At 33.2% G+C, this 20,400-nt stretch overlaps 2 protein-coding genes across 2 annotated transcripts in view; one reads left to right on the top strand and one right to left on the bottom strand.

Moving 5' to 3' along the window:
• The window catches only part of LOC111052986 (protein FAM13A), a 49,660-nt gene extending 30,398 nt beyond the window's left edge, over positions 1-19,262 (bottom strand). The window contains exons 1-6 of the mRNA XM_039437443.1: positions 19,117-19,262; positions 17,544-17,721; positions 15,721-15,933; positions 12,773-13,121; positions 11,715-11,897; positions 8,811-9,018 (exon numbers count right to left, since the gene is read on the bottom strand). Of these exons, the coding sequence (XP_039293377.1) occupies positions 8,811-9,018; positions 11,715-11,897; positions 12,773-13,121; positions 15,721-15,933; positions 17,544-17,721; positions 19,117-19,218 (1,233 nt within the window). The 5' untranslated portion in view covers positions 19,219-19,262. The remainder of the gene's footprint in view (positions 1-8,810; positions 9,019-11,714; positions 11,898-12,772; positions 13,122-15,720; positions 15,934-17,543; positions 17,722-19,116) is intronic.
• LOC111060651 (D-beta-hydroxybutyrate dehydrogenase, mitochondrial) overlaps positions 1-20,400 on the top strand; it is a 281,404-nt gene that overhangs the window by 104,893 nt on the left and 156,111 nt on the right. The gene's annotated exons all lie outside the window — the stretch shown is intronic.

The raw sequence follows: 20,400 nt of genomic DNA on the forward strand, positions 1-20,400 counted from the left end.
TTTTATAGCTGGCCTGCTAACCACTCGAGAGTCAATTAAACTGATTAAAAACCTCGCAAAAAACATACAAAACACATCATGTTATCTAGACTAGGATTCACTTCAATCTGTCATCATTGGTTGAACGGCAAGAAATTTTATATAACTGAACAAATACTGTCAGATGAATGTGTATTCTACCACTTTCTCATAAACTCAGTTTTCCCTCTATTGTGAGGTCCACGTAATTGTTTAATTAGCAATAGTATTGCTATCCTTGTCTGTCATTCAACAAAGCGGATAGCGCTATCTCTTTCTTGCTTTGCTCTGTTGCCAGATCGTCTTTTAACAATGTAGAATAAATAATTAACCAAATATTTCATCTTAATTATAAAATCTTTTTTTTAATAATACAATTTATTTGATTTGTCATGTACAAGTCAAATCTACTTCCAGTTTTTCCTCTTGTTGGATGGCGATTTTCATGATAATTTGTTATAACTATGTAATTTGATATTTTAGAATTGCTACAATCCAATCAAATTCAACGGTTATTCTTGTACTGAAATTATTTGTTTATTGAAAATGTTTTATTGGCAGAAATATAAAATTACATCATCTTAGAAATACATAATAAAAGCAATACAGATTTTACATCATGTGAAAATACTATTACAAAATAAAATGCAATGCCAATTGAGTATTTGCATCTCGAGGTACTAAACCTGTTTGAGATGGTGATATACAATTGATTACAAAACTAGCGCTAAAATGTAGTTACTGAGGCCGACAGACGCATATGAAGTGACACATTTTACATAACAGTATCGATGATACTAATTTATCAATTTTAGCTTCGAAGTATATTGTACAATATTATGGTATATAAGTTTACATGAGAATTCTAAAAAAGGCAATTATTCTCACATTCCATTACAAATCTCTTGACATCTCTCAAAAACCTTGATCGTATCTTGCACTGCCTTATCTCCAAGGGCAGTAGGTTGTAGAACTTTGGAGCTAAATAAGAAAAAAATTCCATGAGAATTTTTGAAAAGTTTAAATTCTTGCTTAATAAAATATAATTGATTATTTTAAACAAGAATGAACAGTTAATATTACATCAATAAATCTGTATCAGCTACCGTTTATAGAAGGCATTGAAATGACAGAGGTTCGGCAACGTTGTTCGCCTATCTTTCTCCACTGCCATTATAACGTGGACCTCACTATAGTCAATGGACCAACAATAATTGTTTACTATGAAAATTGGGGGTACAGAAAATGTATCTGGGCAAAAACATACTAACAGATTGATTGATTGAGTACTTTATTTATGTAGATTACAATATATACTGGCTTATACACTTATATACAATAGCTTATAATACAGCAAAATTATAGATGAATTTACATAATATAGACTGAGAAAATAATTATTGAACTGTATATGATACGAAAAAAGCAATTTGTTATAACTAAAAATAATATTGGTATGCATCTACATAAATTGGCGGAGCTTTGGACATATCAATGTCCATTCTTCGGAAAGAATATTAAAAATATCCTCCCCACTAACTCTCTACCAAAGCTCAGAGATGATAGAATGGTTTAATGGAAAAGATTGGAGTATGCTAGCGCGGTATGTGGAAAGGGCACCTTCTGTTAGAAATGAGTTAATAAGGGAGTTCAATTATTGAAATATGTAGTCGTCGAGCAAGTAGTATTATATTTATTCACTTGTATTTATTTTTCGGTTTAAAGTAAGTTATGATTTTTCAGAAAAGGTTAATAGATTATTTTTGTTCTGTTTAATCATTTAATTGCATGTGTGTAAACTTTTGCATTATTTTGAAATTTTTAGTAGATGGAAATGAAATGTATACAGTATAATAATGAAATGATAGCATGATACCGACTCCTGACAGACAACCTTTCGGGTTATGTCAAAACTTTTGTCGTGTGTTACACTTCTGATATACATTCTCTTGTAGTGTATGGTTTTATTGTTTTATTATGTAAATAAATGCATATTCAATTCAATTACTATGAAAATTTTTTCCCTGACTAAAAACTAATCTTATCTAGAAACATTTTATGACAATTTTTCACTGCCTAGTTTTTCCTTTAGTCAATGGACCAAAAATAATATTATTTATCAGTCTATGACAATTTTCCCCAGACTAATCTAATCTACAAACATTTTATGACAATCCATTTTTTCACCGACTGAAAAAAATGATCTAGAAAGTTCTGCGTAGTTTTTGGAGATTCGAGTTAGATTGAGGTGGAGTACTTAAGGTATTTAGTGATATTCACTTAAAACAGTCAGAATCGGTTGGAAGGGAAACGTAGGCCTCATCTATTAGTAATCCTGACACGTTAAACCAGTGGTTCTCAAAGTGTGGGGCGCGACCCCCAAGGGGGGCGCGATGAATGCTCAGGGGGAGGGGGGCACAAAGCTTTGTTAAAAAATTATTTAAATTTACTTCTAAAATAATTACGATAAGCAATCTTTCTACTTTTAATATTCTACTTGAATTTTTTTTAATGAGAACTTGAATGGTTTGGCATTTAAATTCTCAATCAATGAGTGCTCCCTCAACATGATAGAAAATGAAAACCTCATTGATCTCCAAGGTGACTATTGCGCTTAAAATTAAGTTTGGAGAATATTCTCTCACATCCTTTTGGAATGGTGTGCAAAAGGAACACCCAATTTTGAGTGAAAAGGCGTTGAAGATATTGACTCCATTTGCGACAACTTATTCGTGTGAAACTGGGTTTTTTTCTCTAGCTGCCATGAAAAGTAAATTTACATCAAGATTGGTTGTGACCCAGGAACTTAGAGTAGCGTAATCAGAGCTGACACCTCTTTTCAACAAACTCTGTGCGAAAAAAACAAGCTCATCCTTCACATTGAAGCTCTTTGTTTTGTTAATTGCTATGAGAAACAAAAGTAACAAATATGTACTATAGTAGCTATAGTACCTGAATAAATTATAATTGTTTGTATAGAATTTGTTGTTATACGCTTATACATGTAGGGGATGCCGGCTTACAGCTGAATTATGCAGGGGGACTCGAAGTGAAAAGTTTGAGAACCACTGCGTTAGACTATTAAATTTTTAGCTTTTGTTTAATCTTAAACTGACAGTTTGAAGTGAAAATCACACTATGGATAGGCACACGTTTATTCTTATATAAGGTACTTCAAACTTTATTTCGCTCTCAAACTTGTTAATTGCCTTTAATGTCTACAAAAGGTGAATCATTTCACCATAACATACAATAGGATTCAAGGTAAACACAAGATAATGAGTATTTTTGAATCTACGCTGTTTAAAATATGGTGATTTATGACTATTTATCCCAGAGTTAAAGCTAATCTAATCTAGGAGCATTTTATGACAATCTATTTTTTGCAGACTGAAGTCTAACACATAGGCTTTGAACAATTTTAAAAATCAACAAATCATAGTGGAAGTTTGTGTAGGCTCAACTTTTATATTGCATATGGAGTATAGTTTTAATATTAAATCCTGGCTGGCTCAGGTCTGGTGTCAGAGTTTTCAGGTCGAACTGATCAATTTCAGGGCCTCTCACATGACCTAATGACTGCTTTTTAGGCAGCAGCACCGACTAGTATAGTTGATGAGAATATATTAATGTTGAATCAAATAATGATAAAATGTATGTATTAAGGGTTACTTATTTTTATTTATAAAATAGCATCATAGTACCTTTTTTTGAAAAGTTTTTAATATAAAATAACAGATTAAAAACACAAAATTGTGCTGTACCCAAAAAAGGTACAATGATGTTAAATCTAAAAGATTTCAATATGAAAAAGTCAACAATTTCAACCAAACACAAGTTGCTTCTATAAGGAAAGTTTAAACGATTCAAATTAAAAAAAAATTATATTCTAAGAAATAATTATTTATCTTAAAATTCCCACAAATAAAATATGATTTCAACAGTTAGAGTGAAAACAAGTTGTTTTTGAAGAGCAATGTTCAACTAATTTGAAATTTAAAATGTAGTCGTACATTTTTATAGATTGTTTTTATAATTTACAATCGAATTTCATGGATAATGTTCTGAGGAAATACCCAAATTATTGGATTATATTTTAGCTTACTGAAAGATTATTTTTTCAATCACGAAACAATTCCACTGAACTAAGGATTTCAAACAGATGTGAAATCAATAGTACATCATCAAGAGGTAAAAAATGTATCTGTTCGAGTACAAACTGTCAATTATTTATCAAACTAGACAAAACAATTATTCAATTAAAAAAATGCATGTTCCTTGATCAATTGATTGAGAGTATCAAACACAAATTTTTAACAACAATTTAAGAACTCCTATTTGACACTAAAAAAGTTAAGTTGGTCTACACGTTCTGTTAAAACAGTCAAAACAAAATTGAAGTGAAATAACATATTGATAATTATGGGAAATAACTCTTAAGGATGTCAATTAATCTTATTATTTTCATTACATGATATTTCAAACGATTCACCATCAATAATCGAATCATACAGAACAATTCAAGTGAAACGACGTATATCAAGTTATGATAAAATAAACTTGAGGATGTCAGAAATATTTATTCTGCTTTTTATTTTAGTTAGCTACTGTAGGTCTACAAAACATGATATAGTTCCATTCGAAACATTTAGCATGAATTTCCGAACAAGTCAAACTATTATTTATTGAAGAAATTTTTTCTTCTCAACAAGTGTTTATTTAAAAAGATTCATCTCGAGGATGTCAATTTCATAAACAAGTGTTTGTATTCTACAAATGTGCTGATGATCACGTTCTAAGCATCAACATGTTGAATATAAACACTTCATTAAGCCGGCTAGATTCTAATCGGTCGAAACACTTAATTCAATACAAGAAGCATGTATGAAATCAAGACAATATTATTAAGTACTTTTTTCAAGTTTTCAATCAATACAAAATACAAAGTATTCTTTAGACCTTTCCAAACCACTGATCATTATGAACGGAGGTTCCTCAAATCGGCCAGATTTCAATTTGTCTTGCCGATGAAATGAGATGAGCTTAGCATAAAAGATGCTCTTAGATTATGTTTTAAAGGCAACAATAAAGTTAAGTTTTTGCTTTTAAATGGCAATATGTTGATACTGTTTCGATAATTTTAGATAATAAACACAAATTGTAACGAAAAGTTGAAATAAATTTAAAATACACCCTCATGAATACTCCACACCCGCGCATAGGCCTACCACCAAAATATTAATCTGTCACAGCAATTCAGTCAAGTCGGGAACAAATTCATTTTGGATTTATTGATTTTCAAATTTTAAGGATTTAAATTCATTTAAATAAGATAGATACTTCATGGAGTTGCTATTTTCTGTTTTTGTTGTGGGTAAGTTTGTGGTAGAAACACATATTGAATAAAACGACTTTTAATAGACATAATCACTTTTATTGTAAAGTGTAAATAAAAGTCCTTTATCTATCTATCACTAATCTTGATTAGGCTATTGAAAATTCCAGAAACATACTTCTGTAGCTGACAAATTTCATCAATCCCTGGTGAACTGAAAGCTTAAACATCGAGCCGCAAAAAAACAATTTGCTCATTTATAAAACAGAAATTAAATTATTGAGACAGTTTCAAGTCGACTCATTTAAAAATTCATAAAGTTCATAAGCCTTATCATCCATCCATCGAGCAGCAAAAAACATCAAGGCTGTGCAAAGGCTAAAAATAAACTTTCTACTCGTGATATTTTACAAAGTTTTTCGATTTGTATATCATCGAGCTATCAAATGAAAAAGTTTTCTCAGGAAAAATTTTTTTCTGATCATTACGTTTTGAGATATAAAGTTTAAATTTTTGGTACAGAACATTTCAAATTCGGTAAGAGATAAATCCATGAGATTTAGAGGATAGATTCTTCATGGTATTGTTGATCTAGTAAAACAAAAATTTTCTGAAAATATCAATTTTAAAGATAGTTATTCAATTTACTAAAAATAACTTTTAGTTGAGTTATTTTTGTAAATTGAATAACTTTTTCAAAAATTGATATTTTCAAAAAATTTTTGTTTTACTAGATCAACAATACCATGAAGAATCCATCCTCCAAATCTCATTGTTTTATATCTTACCGAATTTGAAATGTTCTGTCCCAAAAATTCAAACTTCAGGCGCTCATACCTCAAAAAGTAATGATCGGTAAAAAATGCTTACCTGAGAAAACTTTTTCATTTTGATAGCTTGATGGTATACAAATCGAAAAACTTTGTAAAATATCACGAGTAGAAAGTTTATTTTTAGCCTTTGCACAGCCTTAAGCTCATTCATAAACAAGAAATGAATTATGGAAACAGATTTTAGTCGATTCATTTGAAAATTCAGCGATTCAGTCGATTCATTTAGCCTTTGCACAGCCTTAAGCTCATTCATAAACAAGAAATGAATTATGGAGACAGTTTCTAGTCGACTCATTTGAAAATTCATAAATATATAAACTACTCAACTATGGAATACAGCTGAACAATTAAGAAAGGTGACGGTTCATGAAAGAAATCTCAACAGAATATGAAAGGTGAGCTTCAAATCTATTTCAGAGCTTGCTATCAATTTCAGAATTGGCTGACAAATTGAGGAAAACTGGTCAAATCTGCATCGAAGTAGATCTCCAACAAATTGATGCAAAATAACTTTAAAGTACTTGATCAAGTTACGTGATTTGACGCTGGTAACTCAAAAATTATTCACTATGGTGGCATTCTCTATAATCTCTCAGCATTCCTTATATAATATCAAAACTTCCCACTGACACCATGCTGAAAATTTAGAGTGAATCTTACAATAAGGTACTCCACACAATCTTCTGTTATCTTCTCTAGTACCCTCAACTGAATCAATTACTTCAAGTACCATCTAGACTGAACTAAGTGCAGCCATTATTTGGTCATCATGTTTATTTCTTTACTTGGATCTTCTACGCATTGATAACTTTCGCGAAAATGTGTCTGAAATAGACATCTTGTTTACGTCAAACACCGCGATACTCTCATTTTAACGCAACGCGCAAGAAGTACTCGAAAACTAATTCCTCTGAAACCCCCCATAATTCACCTCTGACACTTATAAGGACTGTATTTGTGTTATAACACACTCAAATTCTCAATTTTCGATTATTTTTTATTCTTTCACACATCAATATTCCTCTCCATTTCGGATTAACCGATTTCAATTAGAACTCCAATAACTTGGTCATAAATCAAAATTTATTGTCAACTTGTTTATTGATTGGAAGCTGTGATATGTAATAGAGAAGCTCGACCATTTTGTCTTTGAATTTTTTCAATGCAATTCTTGTGAATTTATTGACTGTGCAGCAATAAAAAATCTGAAATTTATTACTGAAATCTTTATTGTCTGGGAGTTTTGATAGTTTATTCTTCCATGTAGCTATAAATATTGTATTGAAACTGATCTATGGATGAGAAATGAGGACTATGAATGTATTGTACTGTAAGAGAGTTATGTATTGTATCCAAAATATTGCAATAAATTTATATTTTGTAACCAATTATTTTGTTCACCCATCGTTTCATTTTATTAGTATCACGTGGGAGGACATTTTTGTTATTCATGCAATCAAATTTTTCATAGAATACATATTAATAAATTGAAATTATAGTTTATAGTTGAAATGTTTATAGATTATTTTTAATAGGAAAATCGTCTTTATAATGAGAATTTATGTAACTCCTTCATTTTCTATTGAAGATAAAATGCAACCGACAAAAACATTAGTTTAATTGTTTTATTAGTAGTTGAAGAATGTTTCACTCGAAACCAGATTGATTAAAGACAGGATAATTGGAAAGATTTCCTTGTTTCTTTATAGGCATATTTCTTTTTTGAATATGAGGTTGAAAGGTCGAGTATTTGATTGACTAATACCTCTTTAATCTAAAATTCTAATTTATTAACAATAAAATCATTTTTTATCTATTTATAATTTTAAAACATAATTGAATGCTAAGAAGGATTTATATTTCAGTGTTGGATAGAGTAAAACATATTTCTCAACATATTCCGCAGAACGTAGAAAACATTATTTCAAACATCTCATATTTTCAACTAAACACCTAATGACTTACTTATCACTTACTAATCACTTACTAATCACTTACTAATTTATTACTAATTCCGCACACAAAAAAAAACACAAACAAACAAAACCTACTCTAGAACATGGTACGCCATAGTGGAGTAGGTCAATTTCCACACAGAGAACACTAAACATTTAGAGGACACATTATAAGAAATTTCTGAAACTAACTATTGTATGTAATTGTAAACTATCTAATATTTTCTGTTACTGAAGTAGTAATTTTTTTTTGGGGGGGGGAAGGAAAAAAATATTTATTTATTTAATATCTCAAGAAGTTGTGTGTATTTTTGGGTTCAAAATTTTATAAAATAACTTGATTAATTCAATATGAAGTGAAAATTAAGTGTTATATTTAAAAATAGTTTGGTGTTTTAATTTCTATAAATTCAAAATGTTCAGCTTGTATATATTTTTGGACGAAAATTGAACTTGAACGTTTTACAGTAGAAACATAACCTATTTTTTGGACATTTTATTAATTTATCAAAATTTGGGAATGGAATAGATTTGAGCCAAGCCTGTTGTTCCTTCCTAATCATAATTATTTATATGATTTGTGATTCTGTCCACGAATAAATAAATAAATAAAGAAATAAGTAGGCCTACTTGATGAACTGATATGTTGATAAAGTGAATTTGACTGACCTGAATGCAAGCAGCCGTCTCCGAGATGAGCTCCATGAGCGGTTGAGCGCCCTTGTGGTGCGAGCGTGCTCGGCTGAAGTCCTCGTGACTGCTCACTCGGCGAATCGACTCGTCGCCAACCCCTGCACCCCCAGCGACCCCTCCCGCACCCCCCACCACCAGCACACCGCCGCAGCTCGATTTGCATGGACGTTCTTCCGAGTTGGACCTGCAATCAATCAAAAAATCATAATTTAATTAATAAATTTCATCCTCCAAATAGCATAACATGATAGTAAAATTAAAGGATAATTTTGAAACTTTAACTGATTACTTTTCCAGTGATTGTTCAATTACTCAATTCTGCAGAAATGTGGTTATAAATTACTACTATTAATATTACACATTATTACTTTCCTTGCCCTATTACCATAGGTAAGGAAAGTATTGCTTTCCAAAAAAATTAAGGTACCCTAATTTTAAGTTTTCTATACGTTTCAAGGTCCGGAGTCCAAAAACATGATTTTTGGGTGTTGGTCTATGTGTGTATGTGTGTATGTCTGTGAACACGATAACTCCATTCCTAATCAACCGATTGACTTGAAATTTTAAACTTATACTTGAAATTTTTAAGGTCCTTATACCATGAGGATCCGACAATAAGAAATTCAATGGAATTCAAATCAAGATGGCGGAAAAAATGGCGGATAATTACTAAAAAAACATGTTTTTCACGGTTTTCTCGAAAACGGCTCCAACGATTTTCTTCAAATGTATACCATGGATAAGCTAATTTATAAGCCCTATCAACTGACATGAGTCTCATTTCTAGGAAAATTGCAGGAGCTCCGTAATATTCTTGAGAAAATGGCGGATAATCACTAAAAAACCATGTTTTTCCCGGTTTTCTCGAAAACGGCTCTAATGATTTTCTTCAAATTTATACCATGGATAGCAGCTATTCATAAGCCCTATCAACTGACATGAGTCTCATTTCTGGAAAATTGCAGGAGCTCCGTAATATTCTTGAGAAAAATGACGGATAATAACTAAAAAACAATGTTTTTTACGATTTTCTCAAAAAATGGACCGATTTTTTTCAAATTCATATACCCTGTATAGTTATTTATCAGCTCTATCAACTGGCATGAGTCTCCTTTCTGGGAAACTAATGGGAGGTCCACCCCATCCTTGAGAAATGGACTTTGTAACCTCCTTCTCGTGCATGAGGTAGGTAGGTAGAGCAGTTCAAAAAATAACACATAGTCGAGATATTCCATCTGTAGAACAGCTGTTTTGACGACTTTAAAAAAAATCATCGAATTTCACAATTTACACAAAGGAAAAAGTACTGTGAAAACAATTATTATATATACACATATACAGTAGTCTGATCGTAGTTTCAAATATGTTGCCGCCAATCGTCATTATGTTATTCCCCCCAAATTATTCTCGTTTAAGAATGAGGCTTACAGTTCAATGAGCAAGGAAAGTTGTGTGAGTGTACCACACCAGATTTTTTATTCTAGTAGTCATTTCCAGAAAAGTGATCAGTGAGTACAGAAATGTGCAAGACTGCAATTGGATGGAATCAGGACTGTAGAGAGAGAGAGAGACCTAGAGTGACATTCACGTTTCAAAATCAGTGCAAATAATAGGAAAGCATTGTTGTCCTTTTCCACTGCCTCCTGTAGAAGGTAGCTGTGATTCGATTTGCAATATACTATAGTGAGGTCCACGTTATAATGGCAGTGTACGATTGACAATACTGTTGCTGTCCTTTTCTATCATACAACAAAACAGATAGCGCTATCTCTCTCTTGCTTTGCAATGTTGTCAGTTTGACAGAATATTTTATTTTTACTTTTGATAGTGACTGTACAAAAGTAAACAAACAATTCTCAGCCGCCATTTTTTTTCTTTATTATATCAAATTACCTGAGTAAACAAGTCGTATAATTCATTAAAAATGTATTTTTGGAACAATTATTTGTTATAATGTAATTATTGCTACTCCTACTGGCGGACAAGTTATACTTTTGCCAGTAGAAATCCACTATGTAAAATAAATAATACAGTGTAATATGTATATTAATAACTAGGTATGTTATTTTGCTTTTGAGAACTTGTATTTTGATTTTGTATTGTGTAGGCCTACGTTTTTGTCGAATAAATTTGAATTTGAATAAAAAAATCATAAATTAAAAATTTTTTAGACATTACCGTATGAGAAACACAAATTAAAATACCTGAAATGACATTTTAAAAGTTGATAACTAACCATCCTAGACTTCAACCATGCTTCAGTTAGCCTACACGTAAAGGTTAGACCTACTCGTACCGGTATAAATAATATTGAACGGGTTTTTTAGAATCATTTCCATTGAAATTACTCATTTTAAAAAGGATTTCTATTTTTCTATTATTTTTGGAAGGAATTTGAAATAGAATAACTACCAAATAACTTAAATTCTGTTGTTTTGAGATTAAGATTGTTGTTTCACAGCTTTTTAAATTAGCCGCCATTTCAGGTTTGTATAAAAATAAAAATATGATCTCAGTTATGAAAGCAAATTTTTGAATCAAATTATGAAAAAAAAAATATTTTTTTATTAATTTGACATTAAATTGATTATTTTATCAAGGGAATGATAATTATTATTAGATCAAATTTAATGGTATGAATTGAGTAAAAGCTGTGTACACTCAGTGGCAAAATGGAGAGACTTGGCAACGTTTTTCTTCTATCTTCAATCACTGCCATTATAACGTGGACCTCACTATATAGTGAAGTCCACGTTATAATCGCAGTGCAGAAAGATAAGAGAACAACGCTTGACAAAAATCGGCTTGAAATCTGAAACATACACTACCTGCTACATGAGATATCTTCTTACGCTATCTTTTCTCTATGCCAGTACTAACCTGACAAACTTTCTGTCAGCACTGCTCTGCCTGTCTTTGCGCTTGCGCTGCTTCTTACTTCCGCTGTAAGCCAGTTGCAGCGGAGTCGTTTCACTCAAATTCAAACTTTTATTCTTTCCCGCCGAAAACAGACGCGTTTCCGGTGTACTGGCGCCGTCCATCTTCACGTCGCCACATGACATACTGCAAACATTATAAAAAAAACACTGTCAACATTCGAATTATAGATATTGATTAGAATTTTTTCAAAAGAATGGTAGTGTTGTAACACCGAAACTACTAGCTAGTCCTAATTACAATGGTTGTAACTTTAGAGGTTTAAAAAAACTTGCTTATTTTCAAGTACTCGCGAGGCATTTTATTAATTTGAGGGCGCTGAATCCGAATCTGAAATCACAATTTCTCTATCTCCATTTTACGTGATTTAGGTTTTGGTGGATAGGCAAAAGACGGACGGTTTGATGGAAAAAGATTCCCGGCCGATACATTTAAGTTTGACGACTTAAGCTTGAAGACCCATCCGTTTTACCGTTCAGACGCAACGACTTATATGCTCCGACTTTTGCTTGAGCAAAAGACTGAATCTAAACTTGAGCATCTGGACCGGGCTAACGTGGACCTCACTATAGGCTGGAATACAATTTATTTATTTATTTATAATTAATCATTACATTACATCAATTTTGGGAATAATCCCATTTGACAGGTGTAATAGGAATGAGAGTAAACACGACATAAGTATTTAATACCTTAAGAAAGGTTTTTAATAACTTGAACTATACAGGTTTCGAATTGGAATGAGTTTGTTTGGAGACTTAGTAACAGTAATAACAAATTCAAAACATATGTTGTTATACTACAACAGGTAACTTGTCAGTACTAATAATAATACTTTAATACATTCTATCACCCAATCTTGAATCCAAGCAAGGAATCTGTCTCGTTCACATTTTGTAGCTCGAATTTAACATAGGGAGATAGGACGTATTTCAGCGTAGGGTAGCTAAGTACCGTGAAGAGACCCTGAAAAATAAGACTGAGTATAGAATAGCACTTACCTCTCATCATAGACCCGGTCATAATTAGCAATCAACGCACAGACGACAGCCGTCGTATCGGGCGACGCAATACGCGGCATCGCGTCATCCACACTCAACAGCAATGCCGCAAACACAGGCGCCAGCTGATTCTGCATCAGCTGATTTTGCGTCGTCTGCTGGTTTATCTGATGTGTCGCCAGCTGATTCAGCTGATAGCGGTGCAACAGTCTGAGGATGCAACGCAAAAGCCTTGCGTTGCGTTCACGCAGCACCCCCTGTCCGGGCACCCCTTGGCCTCCCCAGCAGCAAAGCAGACGCCCTGTTTCAGAGCACCATGCTTCTGTATCATCAGCGCCCCCTTTGTATTCTGCAACGGAAAAATGAATCATTAATAATCAATGTGTATCAAATAGAAATTTTGTCTTATATAATACAAGTTAGGACCCTTTATACAACCATATATCTGGCCAAATATTTGGTGCCTTTAATCATCTTTGGTTGCTATACTCTGTACAAAATTACTTCTTACTTGGGATGGACATGCGCAGCAGAGAAAGCATACAAGTTAGGACCCTTTATACAACCATATATCTGGCCAAATATTTGGTGCCTTTAATCATCTTTGGTTGCTATACTCTGTACAAAATTACTTCTTACTTGGGATGGACATGCGCAGCAGAGAAAGCATACAGCGGGAGGGATACAGAGGCGCGATGTTGCCGTTTTGAAGCGGCCAGCGTTCCCAAACTTCTAGTGACTGTTCATGTGCTCATGCAACACATGCGAAGTTTCCTGTCTGAAAGCAGTCAGGCGACTGACCAATTGGCAACTGCGCTTCTACCTATGACTTTATTAATCACTGTAATTGGCTGATCTCCCTCCATTTCTCTGCGCTGCATATTCCTCCAAGTCAGACATAATTTTGTACGGACTATAGTGTAGGTACAAGTTGAGGCTCTATTATACAGCCATAGATCTGGCCAAATCATTCATCAACGATCTTTGGTAGTGTGATAGATCATCTTCCATCAACACTCTGTTAAAAGTTGACCAAACATGCCATAAGACAAGATAAAATTATATTCAACACAGCTCTTTCACAAGAAAAAGTTGAATACCATCATGAAAATAAATACAAAGAAAGCAGGAACTGTACACAAAATATATCTTTCACTTTTTGTGTAGTTGAGAAGTTGATATTGTGGTAATCATTCATATTGAATGAAAAAGACTAAGAAATTGTCAAAAACCACAGATTTATTGATACTTAGAAAGACCGGTTTAGGTTATTACACCATTTTCAATTTCTGATAAACTAAAACTAAATAGAAGAGCAGCAGAATTTATACTAGTAGGCGAGTACTGCTATTGGTCAAGGGCATGAACGCCTGCCATTGGCCCAGCTAGACAGTCTCCTCCCACTCAACGGTGTCACAAAATGGCGGCTTAAGCAACAGACTCGCCATGATAACAAAATTTAATTTCAGTGCAAAATAAGAACCAAGTAAACAAGGGTGAAAGATAAAACAAATATGTAAATGGTAAAACTATTGACTAATGTATACTTACAATGTTATGATAAAACTAAATTCGTAGTGTTGTTTTGGTTGAAATGAATCTGGTCATTTAAACTATACTGGGAATTTTCCTTAATTACTCTTGTTATTTCTAAAGCCTCTAGGATATTTAAAGATCTGCCTTTGTTATTAACATGCAGAAACTCAACATTATACTCAACTGTGAACTTGTGATTAATTTGTTATCAAATGTTCTGCAAAGTTAGATTCCCCATTTTGTTTATTCAAATCTCTGATGTATTCTTCAATTCTACTTTTGAAACTTCTACCAGTTTGACCCACATAACAAGCATTACAATCACCACATTTAAGTTTGTACACCCCACTTTTATCCCAAATATCAATTTTGTCTTTACTCCAGCTAAATAGACTATTTGAAATCGGTTTGGTCTTGAAAGCAACATTAAATCCATTCCTCTTCAAATCCTCTTAGTCTTTTTGATTCAAAATATGTATTTAAAATAGTGCAGGTTATAGAATGAATTATGACTAAAAATATGACTCTATCTTGTATCACAGAAATCAGTTATACTATAATATATAATACACTTTTGAAGCAAGGAAGCTGTATAGTTTATGTTTGAATATTTTCTGATTAGATAAGGACTGCAGCTCAATTGGTAGGTTATAATAAAGCATTGCACCAATGTAAGAAGGCATCTTCTCATATATTCAAAGTCTATGGTGTTTAAAGTTTGCTGTTTACAGCAAAGTGCTGTATGGTGTTTATGCAAATTCTGAGATATGACTGAGCAATGGGCTCCTTAAGCAAGCCGCCCCAGATAGTACATTGGAAGCCGATGCTTATAACGTCACTGTACACCAATTTCTAATTACAAAAAATGTTAATGGGAATTGATAGATAATGATGTAATTGGAAACACTAGCCGCCAGTTACTTTCCGTTACTGCTCAGTTTCAAAAACAGTGTATCAAAAAGTTATAATTCATATAATTAAACACAATTCCTCATTCTTTGGAGTGGAGATTAGAGGTGAAGTTGAGTTTTATTCCAATTTTTCTAAACTGCTTATGATGATGAAATGAAATTTATTTCCCAAAAATAAACAAAAACAAAACATAATAATACAACACTTTACAGCATAGAGAAACACTAAAGAGATTAATAAACAGTGTATATATAAAAAAAAATACATAATAATAAATGTTAATCTATGCAAAAAGTACAGAACACTCAAAAGGAAAATATTAATACCTGCATAGGCGTTGAACCTGTGCGCAGATATGAGTCCTAAATATATAATTCAATACGGTAGTAGTTAAAATTGAAATTGGGAAAACCAACAACTCAGAATTAGCGGTTAAAAACACTACAGCTATATAATGATACAGCTATTGAATGAACAAATGAATAATATATGAAACTCACTATGCAACAGAGACACGAGCTCAGCAGCTGTGACCGCCGGCACAACGGGTTCGGGCAGATCTCTGAGCCAAAGTTTGAGGAGCGCCGCCACGCTAGTGACGTCACCACAGCCCTCCAGATCGGCGTCGCCTGTCCTATCGAACGACGCCTTCAGTTGCTCCACTAGCGTCGGGTTGCCACCCGACAGCCTAAACAGGCCTTCTAGTTGCAGACCTGCCAACAAAAATTACAATTTGAAATTGGTTCTTTTCTCAAGATTAGTGATAATCATGATTAAAATGTAACAAGCTTTTGTGCAACAGGGCTTAAGGCCGCCGCAAAGTAGACCCACGCTAATCCACGCCTCTCCAACCCACACCGTCGGATGTTTTGTAAGCCATTGCTATTCATTGCTATAGAATTACTCGTAATCAATCAGCTGACAAGTGGATTATTCATTGCATGCATTACACAGATGTCTGGAGAAGCCTAGCACTGGTTTACAAAACATCCCACGGCGTGGGTTGGAGTGGCGTGGATTAGCGTGGGTCTACTTTGCGGCGGGCCTACCTCTATTAAAATAGTATCATCATGATGGGAAAAAAGAAAAGTAGCTTAACAGCTGTGGTTGAAGTTCTACACTATTGTTATTGCAGTACTTAATAATATGAACGGTCACTTGATTTTGGTAACTAAAAAAAAAAAAATAAGTCTTTGTCAATTCCACACAAACAGAATTAGAGCAATAGTAAAAAACAAAAAAGAAATTATAATAAAACCTGAAAAACAAATAAAATACAATTTCCTGAAGAGCCTAAACATCTATACAATAAATATATAATATAAAAAGAATAAATAAAGAAATGAATAAATAATTAAACCTCTGTCACCAGTCACATTTTTAACAATATTGAGTCTAAAACCAGTCAAATTGAGCATCAGTAAAGTAACAAATAAAGGCAAAAGTTAAATTTAGTACAAAACTGTTTAAAATACTACAAGGAAATACTGAAGGAGAAATAATATTAATTCAATAAAACCGATTTACTCGGGAAAAAATGAAGAAAGTCTAAGTAAAATCAAAAACAGTGACAAGCGTTACTTGAAAAGATGGGGAAAAAGAGCAACGAGAAATGTATGATAGTCTAAAGAAAGGATTAGTTGGCCTCTAGAATATTTCCTCCTCAATGTCAATCCCACATATCCACTCCTCAATTTCATTCCTGAGCTTTCTGCTACCGCTCATATTTTCTATGAATTTAGTCGGGATTAAATTTATCAGCCTCTGAGAGACGTAAGAAAATTGTGTTCTACACACATTTGAGTCCATTCTATTCTTTGAGCTTATAACTATTCTTGTATAGAGTACCGGAGTCAATGACTGAAATTTATCAAACGTTTTATCTTGATTAGTTAAGGAAAACTATTATCTTTATCTACCAACTCTGGCTGACGGCTTTGGCCATGCCTAATGAATTTTTGTCAACCATAGAATGAATAAATACTGCATGTTACTTCATTGGATAAAATGTAAAGTGTTTATTATTCGATGTAATTGTGTATTGAGAACAATAAAATTCTTTTCTATTCTATTCTCTTGAGTCCATTCTATTTTGCTGAAATATGTCTCTAGTGGGGCGTAAGTTCAAGTTGGAACCGGTTACACGTATAATTAGTATAATATTATAACACGTAAAATAGTATAATTACTCTGAAATTGATTACGTTTGTAGAGTGAATATTGATGTTGTGAAACTTTCCCATAATTGAAGACACTTGAGATATTAGAATAAAGTGGATCTTTTGACAATTTCTCAAGTCTCTTCAATTACAGTTGGTCTTACCGTATTTCTCAATGAAGGTAGTGATGCGTACAACGACACGAGGCAGACCTTCATTGGTGAGAGGCAGATCCTCCAGGTGCACGGCGAATGTCTTGAGGGGTGGTCCAGTGGGGGGACGACGGCCCATCAGCAGAGAGCCCGTGAAAATGCGCTTCATACGAGCTAGCCTCGTCTCTTCCTGAAAACACCAACAAAAACATCGATTATCTCACTAAACAAACCTTATTTGACTACCTCAGTCCAGTCAATGAAGGGTTAAAAGAGAAATTATTGTTTGGGAGACAAGCTTCACCTCCGCAGCTCTTTTTACTTTCCTTGCCCTAATACCATAGGTAAGGAAAGTAGGCTATTGCTTTCCGAAAAAATTAAGGTACCCCAATTTCTAGATTTCTATACGTTTAAAGGTCCCCGGAGTCCAAAAAAGTGGTTTTTGGGTATTGGTCTGTTTGTGTGTGTGTGTGTGTGTGTGTGTGTGTGTGTGTGTGTGTGTGTGTGTGTGGTGTGTGTGTGTGTGTGTGTGTGTGTGTGTGTGTGTGTGTGTGTGTGCGTGTGTGTGTATGAGTGTATGTGCGTCTGTGTACACGATATCTCATCTCTCAATTAACGGAATGACTTGAAATTTGGAACTTAAGGTCCTTTCACTATAAGGATCCGACACGAACAATTTCGATCAAATGCAATTCAAGATGGCGGCTAAAATGGCGAAAATGTTGTCATAAACAGGGTTTTTCGTGATTTTCTCGAAAACGGCTCCAACGATTTTGATCAAATTCATACTTAAAATAGTCATCGATAAGCTCTATCAACTGCCACAAGTCTTATATCTGTAAAAATTTCAGGAGCTCCGCCCCATCAATGCAGATAGATTCCCAATTATCAGGCTTCAGATACAATTGAAACAAAAAAAATCAAGTGGAGTAGATTGAGCATGAAGATCTCTACAATTAATGTTCAGTAACATTTTCACCTAAATTTGAAAATAAGCTTTAAATTCGAGAAAATGTGATTATTCAATTGCAAATTATTGTTGATTCTATTAAATCATTCACTATGAAGAGATAGCAGACCTCATGTGTTGCTCCAGCGTTATTGCCCTGTCACCAGCTGGCTCAAATCTTTGAATAGTAGACTTGAGATGCGCGGGTACACTAGCGTCAGGTGATCAATTTTCATAACGGCAAGGAAAGTTGTGTGAGTGCGCCACACCAGATTTTTGTTTTTTGTACTGAGGCTCATAACTTCACTAATAAAATGAATTACTTTTACTTATATCCCATAATCAATAACTTATGTTTTATCGAATGACCTAGAACTTGAATTGAACGACCTTGACCTTGTGAGGTCGACGTTGGAACCCCAAAGCTTCGGCAATAGCTTCACTGCATAGCTTCAATAATGATAATACTGCATGCTTAGTTTTCTATTACTCTTAATTTTCACATGTTTTGTATTTTTTTCACGCAGAAATAAAGTCAAATTTATTAATATTAAATTTATTATTGATGAAAATCATTTACTTGTATTCCATAACCAATAACACATGTTTTACTGAATGACCTTGACATTGACTGACCTTGTCAATGGTGGGTGCACCCTGGGAGGGGGGAGTCGGTTGCCCCCTATGGGTGGCTTCCACAGCGGCCACACTGTTGTGACAAAAAGTGGGACGACGCATCACGTCACCACAACACCAATCCACACTGCCCCAGCCACACTAAAACACAACCACAACACAACATCAATCAAACAAAACAAACAAATGAACAAACAATAAATTATAGTGGGAAAGAGATCACTGAATAAAAAAAAAATGAACACAAAACATTTATAGATTCAAAATGTGGAAAAGATATAGTGAGGTCTACAAACATAAACACACATTAAAGAAGGAAAGATACCATAATGAAAACACTGGGTTGATAAATTAAAATATCACTTATTTATTTAAAAAAATCACAAACATGTTTCAACACCAATGGTGTCATCTTCATTGTGAGAAATTGAAAACTTTGAAATTCAAAATATCAATTTCAACATGTTCACACTGAAGATGACACCATTGGTGTTGAAACATATTTGTGATTTTTTTAATAAATAAGTGATATTTTGACAAGAACCCAGTGTTTTCATTATGGATAAGTATCACAATATCTCACCATCAACATTATCTAAAAAGATATTATCATTGAATAAAATATAATCAACTTAATATGTAGAGAAGATAATAATGCAAAATATAGAATTATTGAAAAATGTACCTAATTGAAAGCTAACACAACGAGCAATCGACCAAGAAGTAGTTCAATAGAAAAATAATTGTACTTTTAGTTGACTATCAGTCAACTAAACCTACTAGCACTATCAGTAACTAGCATTCTAAGACGACAAATTAAATGGATATTGTTTCGTCGACTTACTCTATTTCACACAATTTTCAGAGAAGCAAAACAACTAAATGAAAAGGAAAAGAGTCTATTATGCAGTGAAAAACACTACAAGTTTATTTATTGGAGTTGGAGTGGAAACCCTACTTGCACTTTATTGTAGTTGTAGGTAGTATAAACCCTAATTGCATTTTATTGATATTTGTCAATTTTCAACAAATTCATCATACAATCTAAAAAACAGGTTATTAATAATAACAGGATTAAATACTGAATACATAAATTGGTTATCACATACAAATGTCATTGAATTGAATAATGAATTGATTATTCGATTAATTTCAGAATTGATTCAAGAGAAATAATCCACAATCAATGATTCTTCAATAAAACTCCATTAAGGAACTTCAAGACAACATACAACAATCACACATTCGAAACCGAATAGTATCACAAATCATTCAATCAATAAT

This window comes from Nilaparvata lugens, chromosome 11, assembly GCF_014356525.2.
Source record: "Nilaparvata lugens isolate BPH chromosome 11, ASM1435652v1, whole genome shotgun sequence".
In the NCBI taxonomy this organism is placed as follows: Eukaryota; Metazoa; Arthropoda; class Insecta; order Hemiptera; family Delphacidae; genus Nilaparvata; species Nilaparvata lugens.